Source organism: Anabrus simplex, chromosome 4 (assembly GCF_040414725.1).
Source record: "Anabrus simplex isolate iqAnaSimp1 chromosome 4, ASM4041472v1, whole genome shotgun sequence".
Lineage (NCBI taxonomy): Eukaryota > Metazoa > Arthropoda > Insecta > Orthoptera > Tettigoniidae > Anabrus > Anabrus simplex.
In genome coordinates, this window is record NC_090268.1 from 384,424,291 (window position 1) to 384,448,187 (window position 23,897).

The 23,897-nt window shown below is 42.3% G+C and overlaps 1 protein-coding gene across 1 annotated transcript; it reads right to left on the minus strand.

Annotated features, from left to right (window-relative positions):
• Nucleotides 1-1,984: 1,984 nt before the first annotated feature.
• Nucleotides 1,985-22,854, minus strand: LOC136872285 (lipase member H-B). The gene is made up of 4 exons (XM_067146105.2): nt 22,701-22,854; nt 15,682-15,864; nt 8,197-8,356; nt 1,985-2,081 (listed from the first exon to the last, which is right to left on the minus strand). The coding sequence occupies exons 1-4, from the start codon at nt 22,852-22,854 to the stop codon at nt 1,985-1,987; spliced, it is 594 nt and encodes a 197-aa protein (XP_067002206.1).
• Between the last annotated feature and the right edge of the window lie 1,043 nt (nt 22,855-23,897).

The window sequence follows — 23,897 nt, forward strand, 5'->3', positions numbered from 1 at the left end:
AGATCATGGCTACCCTCCATAGTTAACTCGTCAACATCTTTCTCCGTGACTCTGGAGGCCCTGGAATGAACTACATTTCTAACAAGGTCTCTCTATCTTGAGTCTGGAGTGACCGTAGCCATTTTGCTTTGTTGTTGCTCTGAAGACGATCCTGGTCGCAGGATTGAAACGTGTCAGCTGCTATTTATTTATTATTACACGACCTAATATCCCCAAATAATTATCATAACTAAATTAAGTAGTTGCTGAATTGTATATATAGTTGGAAATCCTTTAAGAAGGAAAGTAGCACGGCGAACATAGTGCTATCATAAAAGTATTTTATGTACAGAGTGTATGCACATCGGTCTCAAACATTTTAGTGACACGTTCCTAACAACAAAACTTCTCAAACGATTCATGTGAAAGTTGTCCTGAAAATGCTTAATTTCTGAGTTATCAAAGTATCTCTGTTTGCACTGACAGTTAATTAGTTCTCAAGGCAAATTGGTTTCATGTTGCATTAACTGTTCCTGTAGATCGAGAAATGACATTTGTTTTTCTCTGTTTCACTGTCTTTTGTTTGCTTAGTTGCTTACAAGTTGTTTTCAGTAACAAATATGTATTCAGTGCATGATATAGTAGACGTCTACTTCATTTGTCATGTCCGGCTACATGGCTAAATGGTTAGCGTGCTGGCCTTTGGTCACAGTGATCCCGGGTTCGATTCCCGGCAGGATCGGGGATTTTAAAATTAATTGGTTAATTTCGCTGGCACTGGGGCTGGGTGTATGTGAAGTATTCATCATCATCATTTCATCCTCATCACGACGCGCAGGTCACCTACGGGTGTCAAATCAAAAGACCTGCACCTGGCGAGCCGAACATGTTCTCGGACACTCCCGGCATTAAAAGCCATACGCCATTTGTCATCATGCACGATGTTCACATGGAAGCTTTCAGAGCGTGTATTATTCACCTTGAATTTTACCCCCAAGATGTAGTTACCTTGTGCAAGAATATTCTCACGAATTCACCATTGTTAGAAAAAACGGGAACATTTGAGATTAATGTTTTTAGAGGTTGGAAGACCGAGAGAGATACGGAATTGTGAACTAAAGGAACGAAATCTTTATAATGTGGACGAAAATATTTCAGATAATACAAGAACAGTTGCATTAAGGGAAGAATAGACCCCTCTATTCAATAATGACGATCCGACAGGGCGTATGTAGATGAATTTAAACAAATAAAAAGCACTTCAGGTGCTTTCTTCAGAATACAACGAAACATGAAAAGCAGGCAGGAGATTAATCGACAAAGGAGAAGGACAAATAGAAATGTTTGTAATAACTTGCTTAATAGAATATATTTTACATTTGCCTTATTTGTGAGCATTAAAGTAGTGTAAGAGTCTCCATGGCTCATGTGGCAGCGCGCCGGCCTCTCGCCGCTGGGTTCCGTGGTTCAAATCCAGGTCACTCCATGTGAGATTTGTGCTGGAAAAATTGGAGGAGGGACAGGTTTTTCTCCGGGTACTCCGGTTTTCCCTGTCATAATTAATTCCAGCAACACTCTCCAATATAATTTCATTTCATCTGTCAACCATTAATCATTGCCCCAGAGGAGTGCGACAGGCTTCGGCAGCCGGCACAATTCCTATCCTCACAACTAGATGGGACATCATTCATTCCATTCCTGACCCGGTGGAATGACTAGAAACAGGCTGTGGATTTCCATTTAGTTTTCAAAGTAGTGTAAACATAAAACTTAGTATTTCCAGGACCAGGGTCATATGAAAGTATTTGAATGTCTTCTCGTCGCGAATACGTCCTCGAAATATTTTACGCTAATTTATATACATTCGTATAATATCTGATGAAAATATACATAAGGTGGGATTATAAAGTTTGGGGATGTTTATAAGTATGTGTTGTTTAGGATCCTTTATAAGCGTCGATAGAAAAATTAAAGAAGATGTAATTGATTTCACTTTATCTACAGTTCAGACGCGTGGTATAATAAACGCTGGAGAAGAACCACTTGGTCCTATTCCGAATGGACGTCTCCTCTTCGTCCTCAGAAAGTAGTTGCCAGGAATTCTGAAACATAATAGTTTGTTAGTACATGACCTACACACAGATATTATCTCGCTACATACAGACTATCAAACAGAAAATTAGAATTAATGGCCCTACATTGACATGATATATACTGCACTAAATGTAGATTTATACACAGTACTTTCTTCATTCTATTGAACCCACGGAAACGTTTCTCTACGAGATAGATGTAAATGTTGACTTTTAGTCTCATATTCTTGTTCACTACTTCTTGTCCGAAAAATACCTCAGACATGTTTCACACATGCTCCGTCATTGAGAAACAGTCTGATTGAAGAAATGGGGAACGGCAGCTGGATTACGTATGCAGAGGCAAATCCTTTCGCAGAGAATTCTACAACGCTAAAGTTTTCAAAAAAAGAGTAGACACTGGTTCAGACCAGTATATAGTCAAAATTAAAATTAAATTCACACCTCTAAAGAAGAAGGAGCCGAAATCCAACAAAGAAAAGAGGAATTAAGACCCACATCATTGAATCAGAAATGGCAAATATCAAGAATCTACACGAACATTAAGATTAACGAACGATTGGAGAGAACTCATACCATTCTTCAAATTACAATCTGAACATTTAGCACCTTTAAACCCACGTAAAACCGAGCTCGATAGCTGCAGTCGCTTAAGTGCGGCCAGTATCCAGTAATCGGGAGATAGTGGGTTCGAGCCTCACTGTTGGCAGCCCTGAAGATGGTTTTCCGTGGTCTCCCATTTTCACACCAGGCAAATGCCGGGGCTGTACCTTAATTAAGGCCACGGCCGCTTCCTTCCAATTCCTAGGCCTTCCCTACCCCATCGTCGCCATAAGACATATCTGTGTCGGTGCGACGTAAAGCAAAATAGCAACAACAACAATAAACCCACGTAAAAGAGACATGCTTGGCGGAAATCATAATGTGATAAAATTCATCAAGAAGCATAGTTAACATTTCAAACCAACAAAACAGAAGAAAATTCTATCAACCTCAAAATATTAGAAAAATCGCCCAAATTATCATGCAAATCAGGAGACTATGCCAGAAGTAACTAATCATCTCAAGAGAATAAAATTACTGCAAAACCAGTTCTAGAGACCAAGAAAATCTTTGGAAGACAACTACAAATATATGAACCCCTACATTAATGCTGAAACGTGAAGATGAAAAATGGCACAAAGTAACAAGAAAAATGCCGAAAGCATGGCAAAATAGTTTTAAAATGCCAAGAACCCAAGGAATTTTTTAAAATTAACAGAAACACCGCCTGAACGCATGCCTGAACGCATAAATCCCCCAACATTTCAAGTCCAATCATTACTCAAATAATTGAAGAACTACGAGGTCTGCCAAGAAGACCAAGTTTCGCAGAAATGTGGAAATATGTCAGCAACACTGTTCGGACTATCAAAAATGTGGATAACAGAAAGATTCCATGAATATTGCACCATGGGTAAAAAGAGATAAGTGCAATCCAGGTAACTTCAGAAGTACGAGGGTGAATTGTAAAGAAAGTTACACGTCTAATTTATGGCCATTTATGAAACCACCTACACATAGGCAACACATACAATGTAAGTTCACTTTTCCACGTAGTCCTCAAGTGACTGTAAATAGTTGACGGGTTGGTCAACCAACTTTTCGATTCCGGAAGCGTAGAAATCGCCTCCAGCGCTATGTAACGTCCTGGAGACAGCTGCTTTCACCTCCTCATCGTTTCGGTATCGTCTCTACCGAGATCCTTTTCCAACTTACCGAACACATTATTATCGCATGGCGCTAAGTCTGGACTTTATGGAGGATGTTGCCATACCTCCCACTTGAATCGCTGCAGCAGTTCGGATGTTTGACTGGCTATGTGAGATGTTGCGTTGTCGTGCAACAAAATTACACCAGCGTTCAATTCTCCCCACCACTTTTCTTTAATTGCTTTACGCAACCGTTTCAACGTTCGATAATACGAAGCCGAATTGGAGTCGTGCCTTTCGGCATAAATTCCACGTGCACGATACCCGCCATGTCAAGGAACACTGTCACCATTACCTTTCCTGCTGAAGGTTGGACCTCGGCCTCCTTTCATGGTGGTGATATTGTGTGCACCCATTCCATCGATGTTCTCTTTGTTTCGAGGGTGAAGTGGGCGGACCCACGTTTCATCCCCTGTGATGATTCACCGCAGAAACTCGTTGCCCTCCGCAGATTATCGTTGCAAACATCCCATTGACGACTGGAAACGTTGCCCTTTGTGAACATCGGTGGACAGATGTGGGACCCATCTTAGACACAGTTTACGGAATCCAAGGTGCTGGTGAATAATGAAGAACACACTGCCATACGAAATGTTCAGCATGCTGACAATTTCCTGCAGTGTTATGAGACGGTTCTCCCTAATGATCTCATCCACACCGCCAACATTTTCAATGGTACTGGACGTTGCGGGTCTACCTTCGCGATATCCGTTCGTGTTATTCCGTTCGTCCGGCGTCAAATTGCTTAGACCACTTTACAATATCTGGGAGAGAAATTGCACGCTCACCATATACAGCAGTGATTTCACGATGAATTTCCTTGCAATTGAGTCGTTTAGCCCATAGAAATCTGTACGTTGCACGCACCTCCAATTTGAAGTGAACATCCAGTTGACGCGCCATTGAGCCTAGCCCGCTCTGCACACACATCACGATGGGATACCACACTAATCTTACTATTGGACTTGTCAGCAGTTACTGTAGCTTGCTCCGCATTGGCCACGGTCACGACACATAGTGTGCTCTCGGTGCGAGCTAGAGTAACTTACTTTTTGATTCGCCCTCGTATATCTCTCTTGGGCTTGACCCAATTCCTTCAGTGTCTCTATAACTTTTGGAAACAATCCTACAGTCTATATTCGGTCGCTCCCCGCAGAACGCTCGGCGCATTCATCTTCACATCTTTAGACGCAAATGTCCGCCCCTCGACACCATCCACCATTCGAGAGCCAGCGCCTGAACTGAGCAGACGTCCGACAGCCTTATCCGAGCTTGCACCCTGCCAACCCGCCAGCTCACCGTCGTCGTCCGCCAGCCAAGCCATCAACGCCCGCCAAGTGCCAGCATAGCCCACTCGCTCTCGCCTCACCTCCCCCTGTGGGTGGGGGCGGTAGAATAACACCCACGGTATCCCCTGCCTGTCGTAAGAGGCGACTAAAAGGGGCCCCAGGGGCTCTGAACTTTGGAGCGTGGGTTGGCAACCACGGGGCCCTCAGCTGAGTCCTGTCATTGCTTCCACTTACTTGTGCCAGGCTCCTCACTTTCATCTATCCTATCCGACCTCTCTTGGTCAACTCTTGTTCTTTTCTGACCCCGACGCTATTAGGTTTGCGAGGGCTAGGGAGTCTTTCATTTTCACGCCCTTCGTGGCCCTTGTCTTCCTTTGGCCGATATCTTCATTTTTCGAAGTGTCGGATCCCTTCCATTTTTCCTTTTAATTAGTGTTATGTAGGGGATGGTTGCCTAGTTGTACTTCCTCTTAAAACAATAATCACCATCATCTCGCCTCGCCGCCAGACCAGCACCGCGAGCTTCCGCTCGCCCCTGCAGTAGAGCCAACCAATCATCGTAGAGCAGCCAAGTTCCCTGCGCGGTCCGTCTTCCCGGATATACTCTGGGAGCCTTCGTTCTGCGGTCCACCATATTACCACCAGCTCTTCGACAGGCCGCACACCCAGCCAAGCCACCCAACCCGCCCTTAGTCTTAGGGCCGCCCTGCACCAAAGCAAATTTGTCTAGCGCTCAGTGGATCACCTGTTCGTGTCTTGTCCCGGCGCGATCCGTTAAAACTACACCTGACACGACTGGTGCCCACTGAGTGCGCCTTATTCGGTCCTCTTCGGAGTTTGGCCCTTTGTACCCCATTCTACCCCACTACTTCCCCCCCCCCCCGTCGGGTTAATCCCGGTGGATTGATTAGCTGGGACCCCGAAAACTCCTACCATGTCCTCAGTCCCTAATCCCAACCCCCCCCCCCCCCCACCTCCCTCGCTTGCTTCACCGTGCCAATGAGTTCCAGATCATGTACTCCCTCATCACTATCCCATTACCGCACACCATTGATCCCAATGACAAAGCCGCAATACTAAACCACCGTCATCATACAAACACAGTTATAACTCCCGTCCTACACTACATCCAATTCCTCCAAGAACTTAAAAATGGCTTTATCATCATCTTCGCAAACGACGCAGATAGCTTTTATGACGTCACCGTCCACCTGGATAACCATGGAGTTCGCTACTTCATCTGCAAGGAACTAGTTGAAGTTGAAGACATGGCTCTTCAAACCGATCTCGAAGTTGATGACAAGGCCTCTCAAACCGATCCCACCCCCGCACCACCTCTCTCTACCACCCATCAATTAATACAGGCATCCCCACCCGTCAATCACAAATTCAGCCAAACTCTCTTCTCCCGCCTTCCTCCTAAAATATCCAGGCCTTCACAATCCGATATCTCATTCCCACCCCACCAACAGACAACGCTATCCACAATCACACCCCCACTCACCGACCTCCCACCACTTTCCGAGCCCGGAAGTGAGACCCCTTCAGTCTCGCGACCGTGTAAGGCCACACTAAACAAACACACTCAAACTGGGAGCAGGCGTGATAAACCCTCCCCCCAGTCCAATCTTGCACCAACACCCAACACGTCCAAAACATTAACTCGACCCCGCCCATCCTCATTCATCATTCAGTGCTATAATTGCGTAAAATTGAACCATTCTGCGGCCTCATGCCCAGAAGCTACTCGATGTAACAGATGTGGTGGCCCTCACCGCCACACTGTAAAATACCAAAGGAACAGGCGAGGTGCGCTAACTGTGAAGGCAGTCACGCAGCCTCCTACCCTGGCTGTCCTTTCTTACAGCAGGCAATTAAGGCACACTATAAACACTCACAACATCTGAACACCCACTCCCCCCTCCCCCCTCAGCTTCACCCCCGTACATTCACCACTTCGAACCCAGCACCCCCTCCTACCCAACACCCCGCCCTGCCATGTCTCGATAATTTCACCCTTCTCAATCTGCTCCTCATCCAGTTACTTTCGTCCCTCAACCAGCCTCCTCTGCCAAGCCGTCAACTAATTATTAGCTAATCTCCCCCCTGTTCAAACCCCGCCCTGTACCCGCCCTGTACCAAGACGTTCAACTCCTCATCCAGCCCTCTTCAGCAACTCCCCCGCAGCACCATCATCCACTCCGACTGCCCTAACTTACCTCCTAGTAATTATGCAAAATTCTACAACTAATAATTATGACAGCAACATTGGGCGTGGTCACCTAATGGATGGGTGATCCTCCACCCGACATTGCTTCCCCCTCCCTCCGTTGGCCTCTGATATCAGAGAACTAACGTCCCCCCCCCCCAACATTCGCCCTACTAAGGGCACCATCCGCCCCGTAAGGGGCGCAGGCCATATTCTGGCCAGTTCGATCCCTTAAAAAATTGGCATCCACCTTTCATCACATCCGCTATGTTCCCAACAACTTAGACTCTGAAATAGCACTCAAGGCCTGAAACAACGGTCGACGGGCTATAATCCCTCACTGGTCCCTAGGGACCTCTGAGTATGGTGGTCATCAGTAGGGCTTTGACTTTCGGAAATACTTGCTACGGCGAGATCTAGGAAATGCGGAAGATGAGGAAGAACAGATATGGTACATTATGTGAATAATGTGCTCACCTGGTGCGTTGTTGTAATGGGAAACCCAGTTTCCCTCCTTGCCACAAATAAATAAGGCTTCACTAAGAAGTCAACGCATTGCAACATACTTTTTTCTTAGTAATAACCAATATTTTTGTTGAGAAGTATGCAAACCAACGACGGGCAATCTGCGATCGCCCGGAGACCATGCACGGTTGCAAATTTCTTGTCCATAAATATTTTAATACGACACAGGATATTGCATAATGTCATAGGGATGCATCTACTCAATAAGGAATCCTAACCTGATTTCATTCAGGAACACAACTAAGTGTGATGGGGCTGTTTGATCACATTAACTGCTCCTAGATATTTCTACCAGCATCTACAGAGTATTCCTTCCAACAAATCAATGTATGCAGTGTCTATCAACTTACGTATTCTTGTTGCATTGCCCGATGATGGCGACATTGTTGCCGGAACAGAAGTTCAGTAGGAAGCTAAGCCAAGAGCTGCACTGTCTGGAGACGAATGAGGACGGGTTTTGGAGAGACTCTATCCAATAGAACAATGCTCGAGTATGACTGCAGGTGATTGCTTAAACACACAATAGTAACTGTTCATTACATATTGCTATGTTAACTTATAATAGATTATAAAATATATATGAATGTCATTCACAATATCTTTGCGTACTGATGCATGACAAAATGGTCATTATATCTGAACATTATCTACTCATACTTGAATTTCAATGAGAATAATACACCTTTTTCAATTAGAGAGAAACGGAAAATCATTTGCTGAAATTATATTTACTCGTGTGATACTGGAAAAGTGTCATCCGATTTTATTAGGCAGAATGTTGTTATACGTATTCCCAAAATGACAGGTGATGATAAAGTGAGGAAATTACCGCACCATTAGTTTAGTATATCACGCTTGCAAAATTTAAACACATGTTATTAACATAAGAATGAAAGGACACATTGTAGATGAGTTGGGAGAAGATCAGTTTGACATTAGAAGAAATTTAGCAACACGTGAACCAATCCTGACCTTACGTCTGATGTTAGAGGATCGAATTAAGAAAAACAAACCCACGAAAGTGGTATTCGTGGATTTAGAAAAGTCATTCGATAATGTTGATTGGATCAAGATATTTAAGATTCTGGAGGTGATCGGGATTAGATACCGAGAAAGAAGAATTATCTATAATTGTACAAAACTCAGTCGGCAGTGAAGAGAATCGAGGGCTATAAGAAGTGCAGCAATTCATTAAGAAATGAGGCTAGGCAGAAGTTTTTCCTCTCTCCTTTTCAATGTTTCTATAGGACCGGGGACAGGCGATAAAGGAAATCAAAGAGGATTTTTAAAGGGAATCACAATCGAAGCACATGACATCAAAACTCTGAGATTTGCCGATGATATTGCTATTTTATCTGAGTCTTAAGAAGATCTGGAGAAATTGCTAAATGGTATGGACATAGTCTTGGAGAAGGAATACAAGATGAAAACAAGTCCAAAACGAAAGTAATGGAGTGTAGTCGAACGAAGTTATGTGATGCAGGAAGGATTAGCTTAGGGAGTAAAATTTTAAATGTAGTACATGAATATTGTTGCTTGGGTAGCGAAATAACAAATGATGGCAAAAGTAAGGAGGACATAAGAAATGCAGACCGGCACAAGCAAGGAAGGCTTTCTTAAGAAAACAAATTTAGTGACTTCGAACATTGATATTGGAATTAGAGACATGTTTTTGAAGACTTCTGTCTGGAGTGTGACATTGTATGGAAGTGAAACGTGGACGATCACTAGCACAGAAAGGGAACTGAAGCTATTGAAATGTGATCGTACAGAAGAATGCTGAAGGTGAGATGCGAACCAAAGCAAAGTCATCTCCGTACAGGCCATGAAGGCCCTTGAAGGGGTGGAAGGTAACGTCGGCACTTGATGGGATAGAATGGTTAGCTATACGCCCTGGCGCCTTTGCCCCCAGGAATTAACCTGGTACTCATTTTTGGTGTAGGCTGAGTGAACCTCAGGGCCGTATGCACCTTCGGAACTGGAAATATCGTTTGTTAAATTTTACGACTTCCTGACGGGGATTCGAACCCACGTCCTTCCGGGAGAACCGAGCACGCCTTTACCGTCTCGGCCAGGCAGCCCCTGAAGGTGAGATTAGTAAATCGAATAACGAATGACGAGATATTGATTGGAACTGGTGAGAGGAGAACAACTCGGTGAAATTTGACGCGAAGAGATAGAATAATAGGGCACATTTTAAGACATTCCTAAATTGTTCACGGGGTGAGTTGGCCGTGCGGTTAGGAGCGCACAGCTGTGAGCTCCCATCCGGGATATAGTGGGTTCGAACCCCACTGTTGGCAACCCTAAAGATGGTTTTCCGTGTTTTCCCATTTTCACACCAGACAAATGCTTGGGTTGTACCTTGATTAAAGCCACGGCCGCTTCTTTCCCATTCCTAGGCCTTTTCTGCCCCATCGTCGCCATAAGACCTGTCTGTATCGGTGCGACGTAAAACAACTAACAAAAAAAATTGTTCAGTTAGTCTTTGAGGGAAGAGTAGGCGATAAGAACGGCAGGAGTAGACTAATATATGAATAACAAACAAATTAAATTAGATGCAGGATGTAGTAGTTACGTAGAAATGAAACAGCACAGCATAGGGTGGCAAGGAACGCTGCATCAAAGCAGTCTATGTCCTTTTCTTTTCTAGTGGCTTTACGTCGCTCCGACACAGATAGGTCTTATTGCGACGATGTGATGGGAAAGGCCTAGGAGTTGGCAGGAAGCAGCCGTGGTCTTAATTAAGGTACAGCCCCAGCATTTGCCTGGTGTGAAATGGGAAAATTACGGAAAACCATCTTCAGGGCTGCCGACAGTGGGATTCGAACCCACTATCTCCCGGATGCAAGCTCACAGCCGCACGCCCCTAACCGCACGGCCAACTCGCCCGGCAGTCTATGTTCTGATAATCCAAACAACAACATGGGATTTTCGATTCAACTCTCCTTTTAAAACTTAATACACGTCATTTTGGTGTCCACATAAAGACCTTGACGATTTTAATAACTTGAAGTGGTAGAGAGGGAAGCTCGGTATAGTAGCTGGTTTGTTGATGCCAAGCGAAGTTCTCCGTGCAGAGCTGTGACGAGGCTTGCAAGGCACTTTATTAGACTCAGGTAATTGAGTCTCGTGTGACTGAGAACCCGGGTCTCTGGGTGAGTAGTTTGTCTCTCGGTGAGGAAAGGGATGCTTGCAGACACATCAATCAATCAATCAATCAATCAATCAATCAATCAATCAATCAATCAATCAATCAATCAACCAATCAATCAATCAATCAATCAATCAATCAATCAATCAATCAACCAATCAATACATGCATACATATATACATCAATCAATCAATCAATCAATCAATTAATCAATCAATCAAGGAAGCAAGCAAGCAATCAATCAATCAATCAATCAATAAATCAGTAATGGTCTGCTGTCACCCAGGCGAGAGATTCCCTATCAGTAATTTACCTAACCTTTCCTTAAGTGTTTTTAAACAACTTGGAAATTTATGGCCGCTTCTTTTATTTTGATAAACAATTCCAATCCTTTGTTTTTCGTGCTATAAATGAATATCTTCTCCGGTTTGTCCTCTTGAATTCCAACTTTATCTTCATATTATGAACTCTCCTACCTTTAAAGGCTACACTCAAGTTTATTCTTCTACTAATACCGAGCTCGATAGCTGCAGTCGCTTAAGTGCGGCCAGTATCCAGTATTCGGGATATAGTGTGTTCGAACCCCACTGTCGGCAGCCCTGAAGATGGTTTTCCGTGGTTTCCTATTTTCACACCAGGCAAATGCTGGGGCTGTACCTTAATTAAGTCCACGGCCGCTTCCTTCCCAGTCCTAGCCCTTCCAAGTCCCATCATCGCCATAAGACCTAACTGTGTCGGTGCGACGTAAAGCCAATAGCAAAAAAAAAAAAAAAAAATCTTCTACTAATGTCATTCCACGCCAACTCTCCACTGAGAGATTAGAATATGCTGCTTGGTAGAGCAGCTCATCTTCTTGCTCCCAAGTCTCCACCTTAAGTAGCAACCTCAATTTATTTCTCAAACATCACTATTCTTGGAATTCAGATCCCCCTGTGGGCGGGGGCAGTAGAATAACACCCACGGTATCCCTTGCCTGTCATAAAAGGTGACTAAACGGGGCCACAGGGGTTCTTAACTTGGGACCTAGGTTGGTGACTACGGGGCCCTCACTTGAGTCCTGGCATTGCTTCCACTTACTTGTGGCAGGCTCCTCACTTTCATCTATCCTACTGATCTTCCTAGGTCAACTCTTGTTCTTTTCCTACCCGATGGTATTAGGTTGCTAGGCCTAGGGAGTCTTTCATTTTCAAGCCCTTAGTGGCCCTTGTCTTCCTTTTCGCCAATACCATCATTTTTCGAAGTGTCGGATCCCTAAATACGCTTTCCTATTTTCATGCCAGGCAAATGCTGGGTGTGTAACTTAATTCAAACCAGGACGCCTTCCTTCACAGTCATAGCTCTGCCCTACCCCATCGTCGTCATAAGAGCGATGTACAAACAACTTCAAACGTTTTTCAAAACTGCTCGAACACCAGCAAACGTTTTGTCAGATAGCGTCACCTAGCACTTCAACATTCAAAATACGCATGACTCTCGTCATTGTACCAATGGTACACGTGATTAAGTGGGCACCCATATTCTGCTTATTTCCTGAAGCGAGAGAAGAGCCGATGAGTGGGACATGTTGCCTCTGGCCCGAGTCACATGAGCCTAGTCTGAAGGGGACAATCAGATTCTCGTTCGAATACCCAAAAACCTGCTTCCCCTGACACCCATCGCGTCACATGAAAGATTATTTATGAAAATTAAACGAAGTCCATTTCTATGTATTCTTACTGATGTTTGCTTATTATTAGTTAAAATAAGGGTAAAATTGTTAATACACATGCCTGGACATACTTATGAAATATTCCATGCAGTCTGAGAATTGTTCTCCTACCACTTCAAAACTGTGACGTTCATTGTAATAACTAGAAATATATATAACTGATTTTTGCTGCTATTTCCGAATGTAATTTATTATTCCACTTCAGATAAATGTGACTGGAGCATAAAATTCTCAAACATAGAATATTGAAGAATGGTCTGTACTAGGAGGTGAAAATTATTTTTGACGAGTTTGTAATCTTTCCGAGAAAGTTACATCCCGTAAGTTATTGTCACTTAATATGCTTATTTGTGAAAATGGTGAGCCAAAATCCTGGTGACAGCATTGTCATAGGAAATGCTGGTATGTTGGAAGTCCACATAGGCCACATATGATATCTGGGGCAAACCCAAGGACTCATGTGACAATTCCGGTCACCATCTTGAACTCAACTTAAGGTTTTTGAAAGGAACAATAGGCATGCGGTACATAGTTTTCGCTTGAATTTTCTTGAGGAGTTTAATGCCGCAAAACAGGTTTGCCCTATTGTAAACAGTTTATTAATTATTGCCTGATTTATTATTTTAATCTATGCAGGTATCGCCGAATGAATAATGGTGCTGATGACCGAAGAACGTGTGGAGATCATCGTCATGTGTCGGAATCGGAGCTAACGTATGGTGACCGCAGAGTTCAATGCATTCCGCCCAGATAGAGAGCCGTCTCTCGGAATCTGCTGATAGGTTTGGCTACATCATTGTGAGAATTGGGCTCCCTATATCCTTCGGTATCCTTGGTATTTAAATTTATTTCTGTCCGCCTCTGTTGTGTAGTGATTAGTGTGATTAGCTGCCACCCCCAGAGGTTCGGTTTCTATTCCTGGCTCTGCCACAAAATTTGAAAAGTGGTACGAGAACTGGAACGAGGTCCACTCAGCCTCGGGAGGTCAACTGAGTAAAGGGGGATTCGATTTCCACCTCATTCATCCTCGAAGTGGTTTTCCGTGGTTTCCCACTTCTGTCCCAGGCAAATGCCGGGATGATACCTAACTTATGGCCACGGCCACTTCCCTTCCTCTTCCTTGTCTGACCATCCAAATATTCCCATCCCCCATAAGGCCCCTGTTCAGCACTTCTGTGGATTTGGCCCAATTTTATGACACACTTACCAAATAGTCTATATCATCGTCATCATTTGACGGCTTCACTTTCTTGGGTGTGGTGTACAAGCCCTCGTACTTTTTCCTGTCAAAGTACTGTTTCTGCTCCTCTACGTCCTCTCACTTGAAATTATTCCAGCTGATCTCCGATTTTCGGGAGATAGTAGGTTCGAACCCCACTGTCTGCAGCTCTGAAGATGGTTTTCCGTGGTTTCCCATTTTCAAATCATTCAAATGCTGGGGCTGTACCTTAATTAAGGCCAAGGCCGCTTCCTTCCCACTCCTAGCCCTTCCCTGTCCCATCGTCGCCATAAGACCTATCTGTGTCGGTGCGACGTAAAGCAAATAGCAAAAAAGACCTCCGATTTCACTGTACCTATCCATCGATTCTTTGGCCTTGCAGCTGGCCTCCCACCTTTCACTTCTCTGTCAAAGTAATTATTTACTGTTCTCATTCTTTCCATCCTCAGAACATGTCCAAACCGTTGTATCCCGCGTCTTCCTTCAAAGCTCGGTAACAGGTATTTTGTTGTCGGCCTCCTTCCTGTTTGATTCATTTCTAATCTTGTTTTTACTGGTCTTTTGGTTCATTGTTCTGATGCATTTCATTTCTGTTGACTGTATTTTACTATGTAGGGTATATGTTTCATGTCCATAGGTGAGAACTGGAATGGAGTATTTTTCATCCCGCAGTAGATTTGTCACTTGAAAATTAAAATTGAGAAGCTTTCTGAGTCCTATAAAGTTTTTTTTGTTTTTTCTTCCATGTGTCCTATCAAAAGTCGTAAAAACCTATTTCATAGAAAAGTGAGTTTCACAGGTTACAAACCGACAAAAAATATCATGTACTTCAGTGGCATGTAATTTTACGAATCATTGTATACATTGTATCACAATATTATACCCTTGTTTCAGATATCACGTCACAGATAACACGTGCCATAGTTTACTGAGGGTTTATATAAGCAAGCACACAAGTCAGGTTGAGTGAAGAGCAAACTTACCGGTGTGGGTAAGGGACGCGAATGAACTGTTTTCCAAAAAGCCATAGTGATAGGATACCGAATGAATGGTAGTAGCATATCGAAAACTGCCTCTTTTGTGGGATATTCGAGAGCTTCATTAGTGCAAGTGAACCGAGAATGGATTGTTGGCTCACTCGATGGTATAATAGCGTTCATCTATGGGCCATTTATGCTAGAGGGAAACAACGGCTCCGGTGAAAAGTAAAGTGTAACCGACGTTCCGCTCCGCAGTGAACACAGGAAAGTATGGGTCTGAGAAAAAGACTCATGTTTAAGACGCTTGTAATAGCCAATGTTCATAGTCTACTTTATCTCCTGTTTGCACAGGAGTTTGGTAAAGAGACAGTGGAGAAATAAAATACCATAGCTTTCTCGGATGAGTCACAGGTGAGGCGAAAAAATACCATGTATATTGCGGACAATGTCATGCGAATACTAGTCATGTTATAAATAAGGCAGACAGCTTATATCTCTACTGTCAGAGAGTTGGTGGATACAGGATTCATTCGAGGTCATCGATGATTGTAATATGCATTCCTCTAATTTCACTGACTTCGGGATTCTGAAACACTCAGTTACTCAGCTATCATTATAACATTGACGGCATTTAAACATGAGAGGCTGTCTTCAAATGTTATTTCATATTGATCACATTGCGTTCCTGTACTGTGCTGTCTGCAGAAGACATCTGACGAATTATCCTAGACAGTACAACTAAAGGATAACATTCATTTACTAAGACAACTTACAGAAGCAGCCTGGTTGAAGTCTTATTCCACCATTCATCCAATAATCCACCGTGCCTGTCTTCACTGGGGCTCCAAACTTGCCTCTGTCTGTGTGGAGAACCTCTACACAGTCCGCATCGTTGTCTGATATAGGTGACACACACTTTACTGGCTTGTAGAATAACGGTCCAGCAGGATCCAAAGCTGAAATAGGAACAGAATATAGCACATCAAATACTTGGTTTCGAGACAGTTCAAGATATCCTCTGATGTATACAATATACATGGAAATAGAGAAGCTCTACTGAGGATTCAAAATACAGATATAATGAAACAAGGGATGCCAGGCTCCTTGGCTAAATGGCTGGCACACCCGTGTTCAGTTCAAAGGGCACGGGGTTCGATTCAGGGACGAGTCTTGGATTTTAACTGCATACGGTTAATTTCTCTGGCTCTGGGACTGGTATTTGTCTCAATACACACATATCTATCTACATACAACACACCAAACTACAAATCACGAGTAATAGTTATTACTGTATATCCTTACATGTAAGATAAGCATCATAAAGGGCATCCGATTGTAAAACTGTGTCAAATTCACATAAGTGCTGAACCCAAGAAGGTATACTAGAGAAATAAGACATGATAGTCTAATCGCTACATGCCAGGTGAATTTAGACAACTTGCTGGAACATTCGGGGAAGACCTCTATCCACTTCTTCAGTACCCGATGTAGAGTAACCTATTATTGTCGGAAGATTTCAATTAATTTGTTGTTCTCATAATCATAGAGTAACACGACTGCCATGAGATTGTTCACTATGTGGTGTTAAATTTTCTCCTACTGTCTCCTTTGTGCGCTAATATTCTTGCCACGTAATTTACATAAATAGGTAAAATCTAGTGCAGGTTTTCTGGTAAAATTTTCCTGTAAAATATACGAATGCAGTGTGTGAATTTTGTTCAAAGAATCAGAGAATGTTCCGAGGTGACTCCCTCAGTCTCTTGCGGATTTATATAGCTTTTAATCCACCGAGCCGAATACTCAATAGAACAGGCTATGGCTACAACATAAAAGATATTTGAAGTAAACCACAAAGTAAGTCACCTCCTGTTCGTGGATGACCTTAAGGTAAATGCCACTAGCAATGAAGAACTGACCCAGCTTCTAACTTTAACGAAGAGTTTCTCTGATGATGTGCACATGGAGTTCGGAACAGAGAAATGTAGAATAGTTCATCAAGGAAAATTTGAGACTATTGATGAATTTAAGATTTCTGAAAAGGAAGTAATTAAATATCTCAAACCAGTCAAATCTTACAAGTACTTGGGGTTTCATCAACTTAAATGGATCAGTTACTCAACCATCACAGAAAAAAAAGATTGCTTTCCTTGAGAGATTCACAGCTGTTTAAAAAGTAATTCATAAATGCAGGAAACAAAGTAAATTCAATTAAATCTTTCGCAGTCCCTGTTTTCATCTACACATCTGGTGTCCGTAAATTGTCTGAAACAAATTCAGTGGACATGGAGAGACAACTGAGAACATGTCTGACAACAAACAGAAAACTGCATCCTAATTCTGCAATTGAGTGAGTGAATTCGACACGTTTAAATGGAGGAAGACAAATTCTCAACCTCAGTAATATATGCCAAGAACAGACAGGAACAATTACGAAGATACTTCCATTCATGGCAAGATCAAAATCTGTTGTGCTAATGGTAAGTTTACTACACTCGATCTTAAAGGCATGTCGACTCCTACTCTGAAATTTGCCAACAAAGAACAACTGCAACGAGCCTGGAAGAAGAAAGAACTCCATGATTCATGTATGTATGTATGTTTAGTCCTCAGCCCGAAGGCTGGTTGGATCCTCAACAGCTCCGCCATCAGCTGTCATAGATGGCTTAGGCATCACTGAAGAGGCGTACTAGGGAAATTAGGAGTGAGGTAGTTTCCCGTTGCTTTCCTTCCTCACTATAAGTCAACCATCTGTTGATAAACTGTAATCTACTCTCTGGCGAAAACATGGCTACCTCCACGGAGAAACAGAATGGTTCTTAATAGTAATCCAGGATAGAATCATAAACACCATTAACTACCTCAAATATATCTTAAAGGAAGAAGTGAATGACAAATACAGGCGATGAGGAGAAACAGCTGAGACAGTCGAGCATATTGCGGGTGCATGCGAGGCCATAGCTGGTAAAGAATGTACTCATCGTGAAACCGTTCAATACCACATGTCGGGATATATGTGCCGTTTTCCGCATCAGTTTGTCACATATTTGGTTGTAAGTAGAATTTTATTCCCTGTCCTGGACACGAACGCCAGTTCGGAGGCAGGAGCCCTAATTACGCGTAACGAGAGTGAGGAGCTATGGTATTGCCCTCTCTATAGTGCAAGAGAGCTAGCGATATGACGCTAGATTTAAAATGCTGGCTGTGTCAGGCGTGGTTAATTTACATGGTTTCAACGAAATAACTGTATCTTACGATCACTTCCCCGCCTATTTCCTGGATACTAACCCACAGATTTCGCACGCAGTCTAACTAATCATAATAATAATAATGATAATTCGTCACAAGCACAGAAAGAAACTACATAAAAGGGATCAATTAACTCCGCATAACTTGCAGTATTTAATGATGTAAAAATATGATTTACTTCTCGACACATTCTTAATGATGCCACTTGGGACAGCATCGCAGTGACGAGGACCAGAAGACATTTGGGGGTTTCTCCCCCTGTGGGTGGGGGCGCTAGAATAACACCCACGGTATCCCCTGCCTGTCGTAAGAGGCGACTGAAAAGGCCCCCAGGAGCTCTGAACTTTGGAGCGTTTGTTAGCAACCACGGGGCCCTTAGCTGAGTCCTGGCATTGCTTCCACTTACTTGTGCCAGGCTGCTCGCTTTCATCTATCCTAACCGTCCTTCCAAGGTGAACTTATAATATTTTCCGACCCCGAAGCTATTAGGTTTCCGAGGGCTTTGGAGTCTTTCATTTTCACGCCCTTCGTGGCTCTTGTCTTTCTTTGGACGATACCTTCATTTTTCGAAGGGTCGGTTCCCTTCCATTTTTACCTCTGGTGTTATATAGAGTTGAGTTGTTGTTGTTGTTGTTGTTGTTGTACTTCCTCTTAAAACAATAATCACCACCACCATATTTTGCGGGTTTCCATGACGCAGAGCACGGAGTACCCATTACCCACACCCAGCAAACCTAAAATCCAAAGGACGCATTCTTAATTAACATGAAGCCTGCGATCCGATCTTAATGAAAATAGTTCGTTAGGTGGAGGGTGTAAAGAGCTACAAACTGAGCATCCATTCGACTATGGAAGATTACTCTTAGCGGATCGAATATGTCAAAGAGGGAGGGCGTTCACTCTCCATAGCGAAATCCACTAGTCTCGTATATAAAGCGCTTCACCCTGCACATTTCATCTTATTCTATAATAACAGGGTTGTGTGGTTCATGTAAGAGTGCAGACTAAGTGTTTCTTTCTCCAGTCATTGTGTGAAAGGTGCGTGTGGTATTTATATCAAGTTCGGGTGATGAGTTATACTCTTGTGATAGAGTGAATACAAGATGAAAATGAAAATCCACAGCCTGCTTCCAGTCATTCGACCGGGACAGGAATGGAATGAATGAAGCCCCATCTAGCGCTGATTTTAGGAATTGTGCCGGCTGCCGAAGCCTGTCACGCCTTTCTGGGGCAATGATTAATGAATGGCACATGAAATGTTATTGGAGAGTGTTGCTAAAATGAAAGATGACAGGGAAAACCGCAGTACCCGGAGAAAAACCTGTTCCGTCTCCGCTTTGTCCAGCACAAATCTCATATGGATTGACCGGGATTTGAAACACGGAACCCAGCGGTGAGAGGCAGCTGAGCTGCCACCTGAGCCACGGAGGCTTAGAGTGAATACAATATATTTTGTTATATTCTATACAGGCTAAACATATGAATTTCATTTAGAAACCAGGTCAAGCTATCTGTATCGTCAGTGTGTAGTAAGACAGCTAGTACGGAGAGCTAAAGATCAGTGTGCTATAGTTAGCCCTTTTGAATTTATCAGATGCTATAAACGCTACCAAATAAATGTAGTCATACTAGCCAGGAATTTGTAAGTGAGTTGTGACGCTCAGTTTGGAGGATAGGTAAATTATCAATTGTCCCTATCTGTAATGAACGGGGCGTGAGTGGCGATCTTCAGTGACAGCAATCGCTACTTGTTGTACTCCACCTCGAGCCTATGAGTGGTTACGAACATTATTGCATTCATCTTGAAGTCAGATAAACAGTACTTTGAATAACTTTTGTAGATAGCGAGATATGCGATTCTCAATGGAGTACAGTTTTATTAGCTTTATTTTTCTTGTCTTCTGGGTGATTAATGATTACTCACCAAAGTTATCCCCTGGAATATGCATGAAGTAGTGTTTACTGCCATATAAGTTGTTATGTGTGTTTAGTGAAGCACTCGTAGGGGTGGATTTAAATTATTCGGCTGACTTTTATGTATTTCCATTTTAAATCAGTTGGTAGGGTCTTCTTAAGTTCCGAGTATTAATTGTCCGAATTAAAATCTTGCATGGTTATAGACATACTCCCTTAGTTTAAGGATGTTGATAAGTGAAGAAGAAAAACGATGACTCAAGGTGCGAACTAATGACCTAGAAAGATACGTGAGTGTGTGAAATGTTATACCGTAATTCCCTGTCGGTAAAGGTCATCTTAAATATATTCTAGAAGGTATTTAAATAGTGGAGATATTAAGTACATGTGTTCGAAATTGAGGACGATAGAGGTAATATGTGAAGGTATGCAGGACATGATAAAAATAATAATAATAACAATAAAGCCAGGAGTGTAATTTGCTGAGGCAGTGGAAGAAAGTGAATGATATATGAATAATACCCATGGAGGGTAGTATGCATGGAAAATATGTGGTAGATGAATTAATAATTAATCGTTTATTCCGGATAGAATTGTGTATATCCGCTCAGCTGTTTCTGGCCAAGGCGTGTTTCCCTAGGCGGGTGATATATGGCCTCAGAGTAGAGGGTTGAAAGAGAGGTGAGGCTCCAGACCTTTCAGTTGTTTGTTTCTGAAGGGCTTTGTCTCCTAGCACGCGGTGCTTCTGACCTGCAGAGAAAGTCTCGCCCATTTCAAAACACAGTATTTAAATATTCGCTTGTGTAGTAATTTGTCTTTACCGTCGGAAGGCTTTATGTTTAATTAGCTGGTAGTTGATGCATTCCTCCAATTAGGGTATTATTATAAAGTCGTAGTTAGGGAATTTCAGCTAGCACTTCGAAGTCAAGAAGGCGTGGCTCGATACCGGACTGGTATCGAGGTCCTTGGATCAATACCAGAAGACTTCTGTGGGATCACAGATTCTGGAGAGCATTGGGGTGTATTTATTGACTTGTTTACAGAGATAATGTTTCACCATATTATGTATTTTATTTTTTGTGCTTTGTATAATTGTATGATGATTCATTTTGGTGTTACAGGCTTACCAGCATTGTAATGCCCGCATTGTATATCTTGTAACAATAATGTTATTTGCTTTACGTCCCACTAACTACGTTTACGGCTTTTGGAGACGCCGAGGTGCCGGAATTTTGTCCCGCAGGAGTTCTTTTACGTGCCACTGAATCTACCGACACGAGGCTGACGTATTTTAGCACCCTCAAATATCAAAGGACTGAGCCAGAATCGAATCTGCCAAGTTGGGTTCAGAAAGCCAGCGCCTCAACCGTCTGAACCACTCAGACCGGCAAATTTAAATACTAGTAATAAGTTTGTTACCCCGGAGGGACACGTATATTCAGTAGCCTGTTTATGTGTAATGTGATATTATAGGAACCACTAGTGATAGACGACGGCGGGATTTTCATGACATGGTAATTTGTTGATGTAATAAGAAATGCATTCGTCAAATACTTTGAAATTCACGACGTAAGAAAATAAAACACACGTTTTCATGCAATGTATGTGTTCTCCTAGAATACAGTGGATATCCAAACGATATCATTATTAAAGTGAAAGGGAGAACATGTGGCAGTGAATTTGTAGTATATGCAATGTTGAATGGTTTCAGCTTGAGAATGTCAGAATGCAATTCAAGAGTGTATAAGAACTCTTAAAGACTTTAAATGGCATTATCCGTGCGATAAGTTAAGTGTAGTAGAGGTAACAAACTGCCACTCAGGCAATTATTTGGCATCTCATGTGTGTATAGAATTTTAGACCAATGATCTCTCAGTGAATAAAATTGTGTTTTGAATTTGGTAAAAGTTACATGCCCATTTTCTTTTCACCGGACAGAACCATGTTCCATATGCTCTCGAGCGTAGCCGTTGCTCTGGGTGAAAGTAGGGAGGATGGAACTTCGATGCACGGGTATTTATCCTCCGAAGTCCTTTATCCGTAATATCTCCACCCGTGACATTTGAGAAGCAGGATTTTATACATAGTACTCTGACGATGCCCGGGACAGGTACAATCGGCTTGAAGTAGCGAAAATTGGGTACCAAGAGCTGGGAATCAAGTTGGGACTTATTGATGAAAACTCCCGCGTTATGAGTAGAGATGATCTGATGAAAGTTTCGAACTGTAATAGAATCTATCTTTGCAGACAAAGAGGCCGGGTGTTACAGACAAACAGCTCAGGAATACTGATCTTCTGGATGTGACAGTCTCTTAAGATCGCAATGTTCGCCTGGCCTATTGAAACGTACTCTGACCGCGTCTTGAAATATTCGTACAAAAGCATGACTAAAGACTGTAAGAAATTCGTTTTTATTTTTCTGTGTAAAAATGTCTTCAACCTGTACCTCTTCAAAGGATGTAAACATCCGTGCAGCTTTTTACAAAGAGTTATTACCTGTTCATTCCATGGTAGTTTTCCATCAATAATAATACCCAAATATCTTACTGTTTTATTGCAAAGTATGCTAGTAGCACAAAATAATAGCAGGCAGATCATTCATATCTACTGGAGAACGCTGTAGTTACTTACCAACGAGATGCCTCACTCGGTTGCGCATATTTCTGGCCACATGACCAACAGCATGCCCTCCGAGACTAAATCCTGACATGTGGCAGAGGCCAGCACCAGCGTCGATCATGTTGTCCAGAGCGCGCGCTATTACCTTAGAAGAACTTGGTACCATAGCAGCAGAAAGATAATAGTTCATATTCTTGGTCACTGAATCCCAGTCAACAAGAATAAAGGTGTACCTTCCAAGATCCAAATAGGCTGTGGGCAAGAAATAGGATATAATAATAATAATAATAATAATAATAATAATAATAATAATAATAATAATAATAATAATAATAATAATAATAATAATAATAATAATACGATTCATTTTAGGACTTTGAACTTTGGAACGTGGGTTGGCGACTACGGAGCCCTTAGATGAGTACCGGCATTGCTTCACTTACTTGTGCCAGGTTCCTCATCTTCATCTATCTATCCCACCTCCCTTAGTCAACTCATGTTCTTTATCGACCCCGACGGTATTAGAGCACTCGAGGCCTAGAGAGTCATTTTCACGCCCTTCGTGGCCCTTGTCTTTCTTTGGCCGATACCTTCATTTTTCGAAGTGTCCTTTCCCTTCAATTTTTTTCTCCAATTAGTGATATATAGAGGATGGTTGCCTAGTTGTACTTCCTCCAAAAATAATAATCAATACGACTGATTGATTGAAATTCAGGAAATACAAGGGGCATCCCAATTCTCAGACTTCAATCCGTATGCATTTTTTCATATAAATTTAACTATAATGAACAAGGACTAAACGTGTAAAGTATTAAGCAAAGAATGACATGTTTCGTAAATTCTGTAAAGTCAGACTCAAGGAGACAAATCAGGACTTTATCAAGTCCCAGATTTCAACTTCATAGGTGTTGGGAAAGAAATAAGCATAAATATTTTCGAATATTGAGTGTGACTTGATAGAATCTGATGATGTTCTTTTAAGAACGAGACATATTCCTTGTTCAATAATGTATTTTTATAGGTACGTTATAGCTTAATATTTATATTGAACTTGTGTGTTCAACAGACTGAAATGCTTTTAAGTTTCATTTAACTTAGTCGACATTGGAAAGTATGGCTTCCTTCTTAAGAAATTTGTTAATATAAATAACGCAGAATTTAATTCACAACCCGACGGCCACATCACTAACTTCTTTAGGTATAGTTCTT

What these genes read in the sequence shown, in the direction of transcription:
- LOC136872285 (XM_067146105.2), bottom strand. Translation starts at nt 22,854, where the DNA reads ATGGTACCAAGTTCTTCTAAGGTAATAGCGCGCGCTCTGGACAACATG. An exon ending in CCGAGTGAGGCATCTCGTTG is followed by an intron (nt 15,865 to 22,700) that starts GTAAGTAACTAC and finishes TTCCTATTTCAG; the next exon opens with CTTTGGATCCTGCTGGACCG. An exon ending in GGGCAATGCAACAAGAATAC is followed by an intron (nt 2,082 to 8,196) that starts GTAAGTTGATAG and finishes ATTATGTTTCAG; the next exon opens with AATTCCTGGCAACTACTTTC.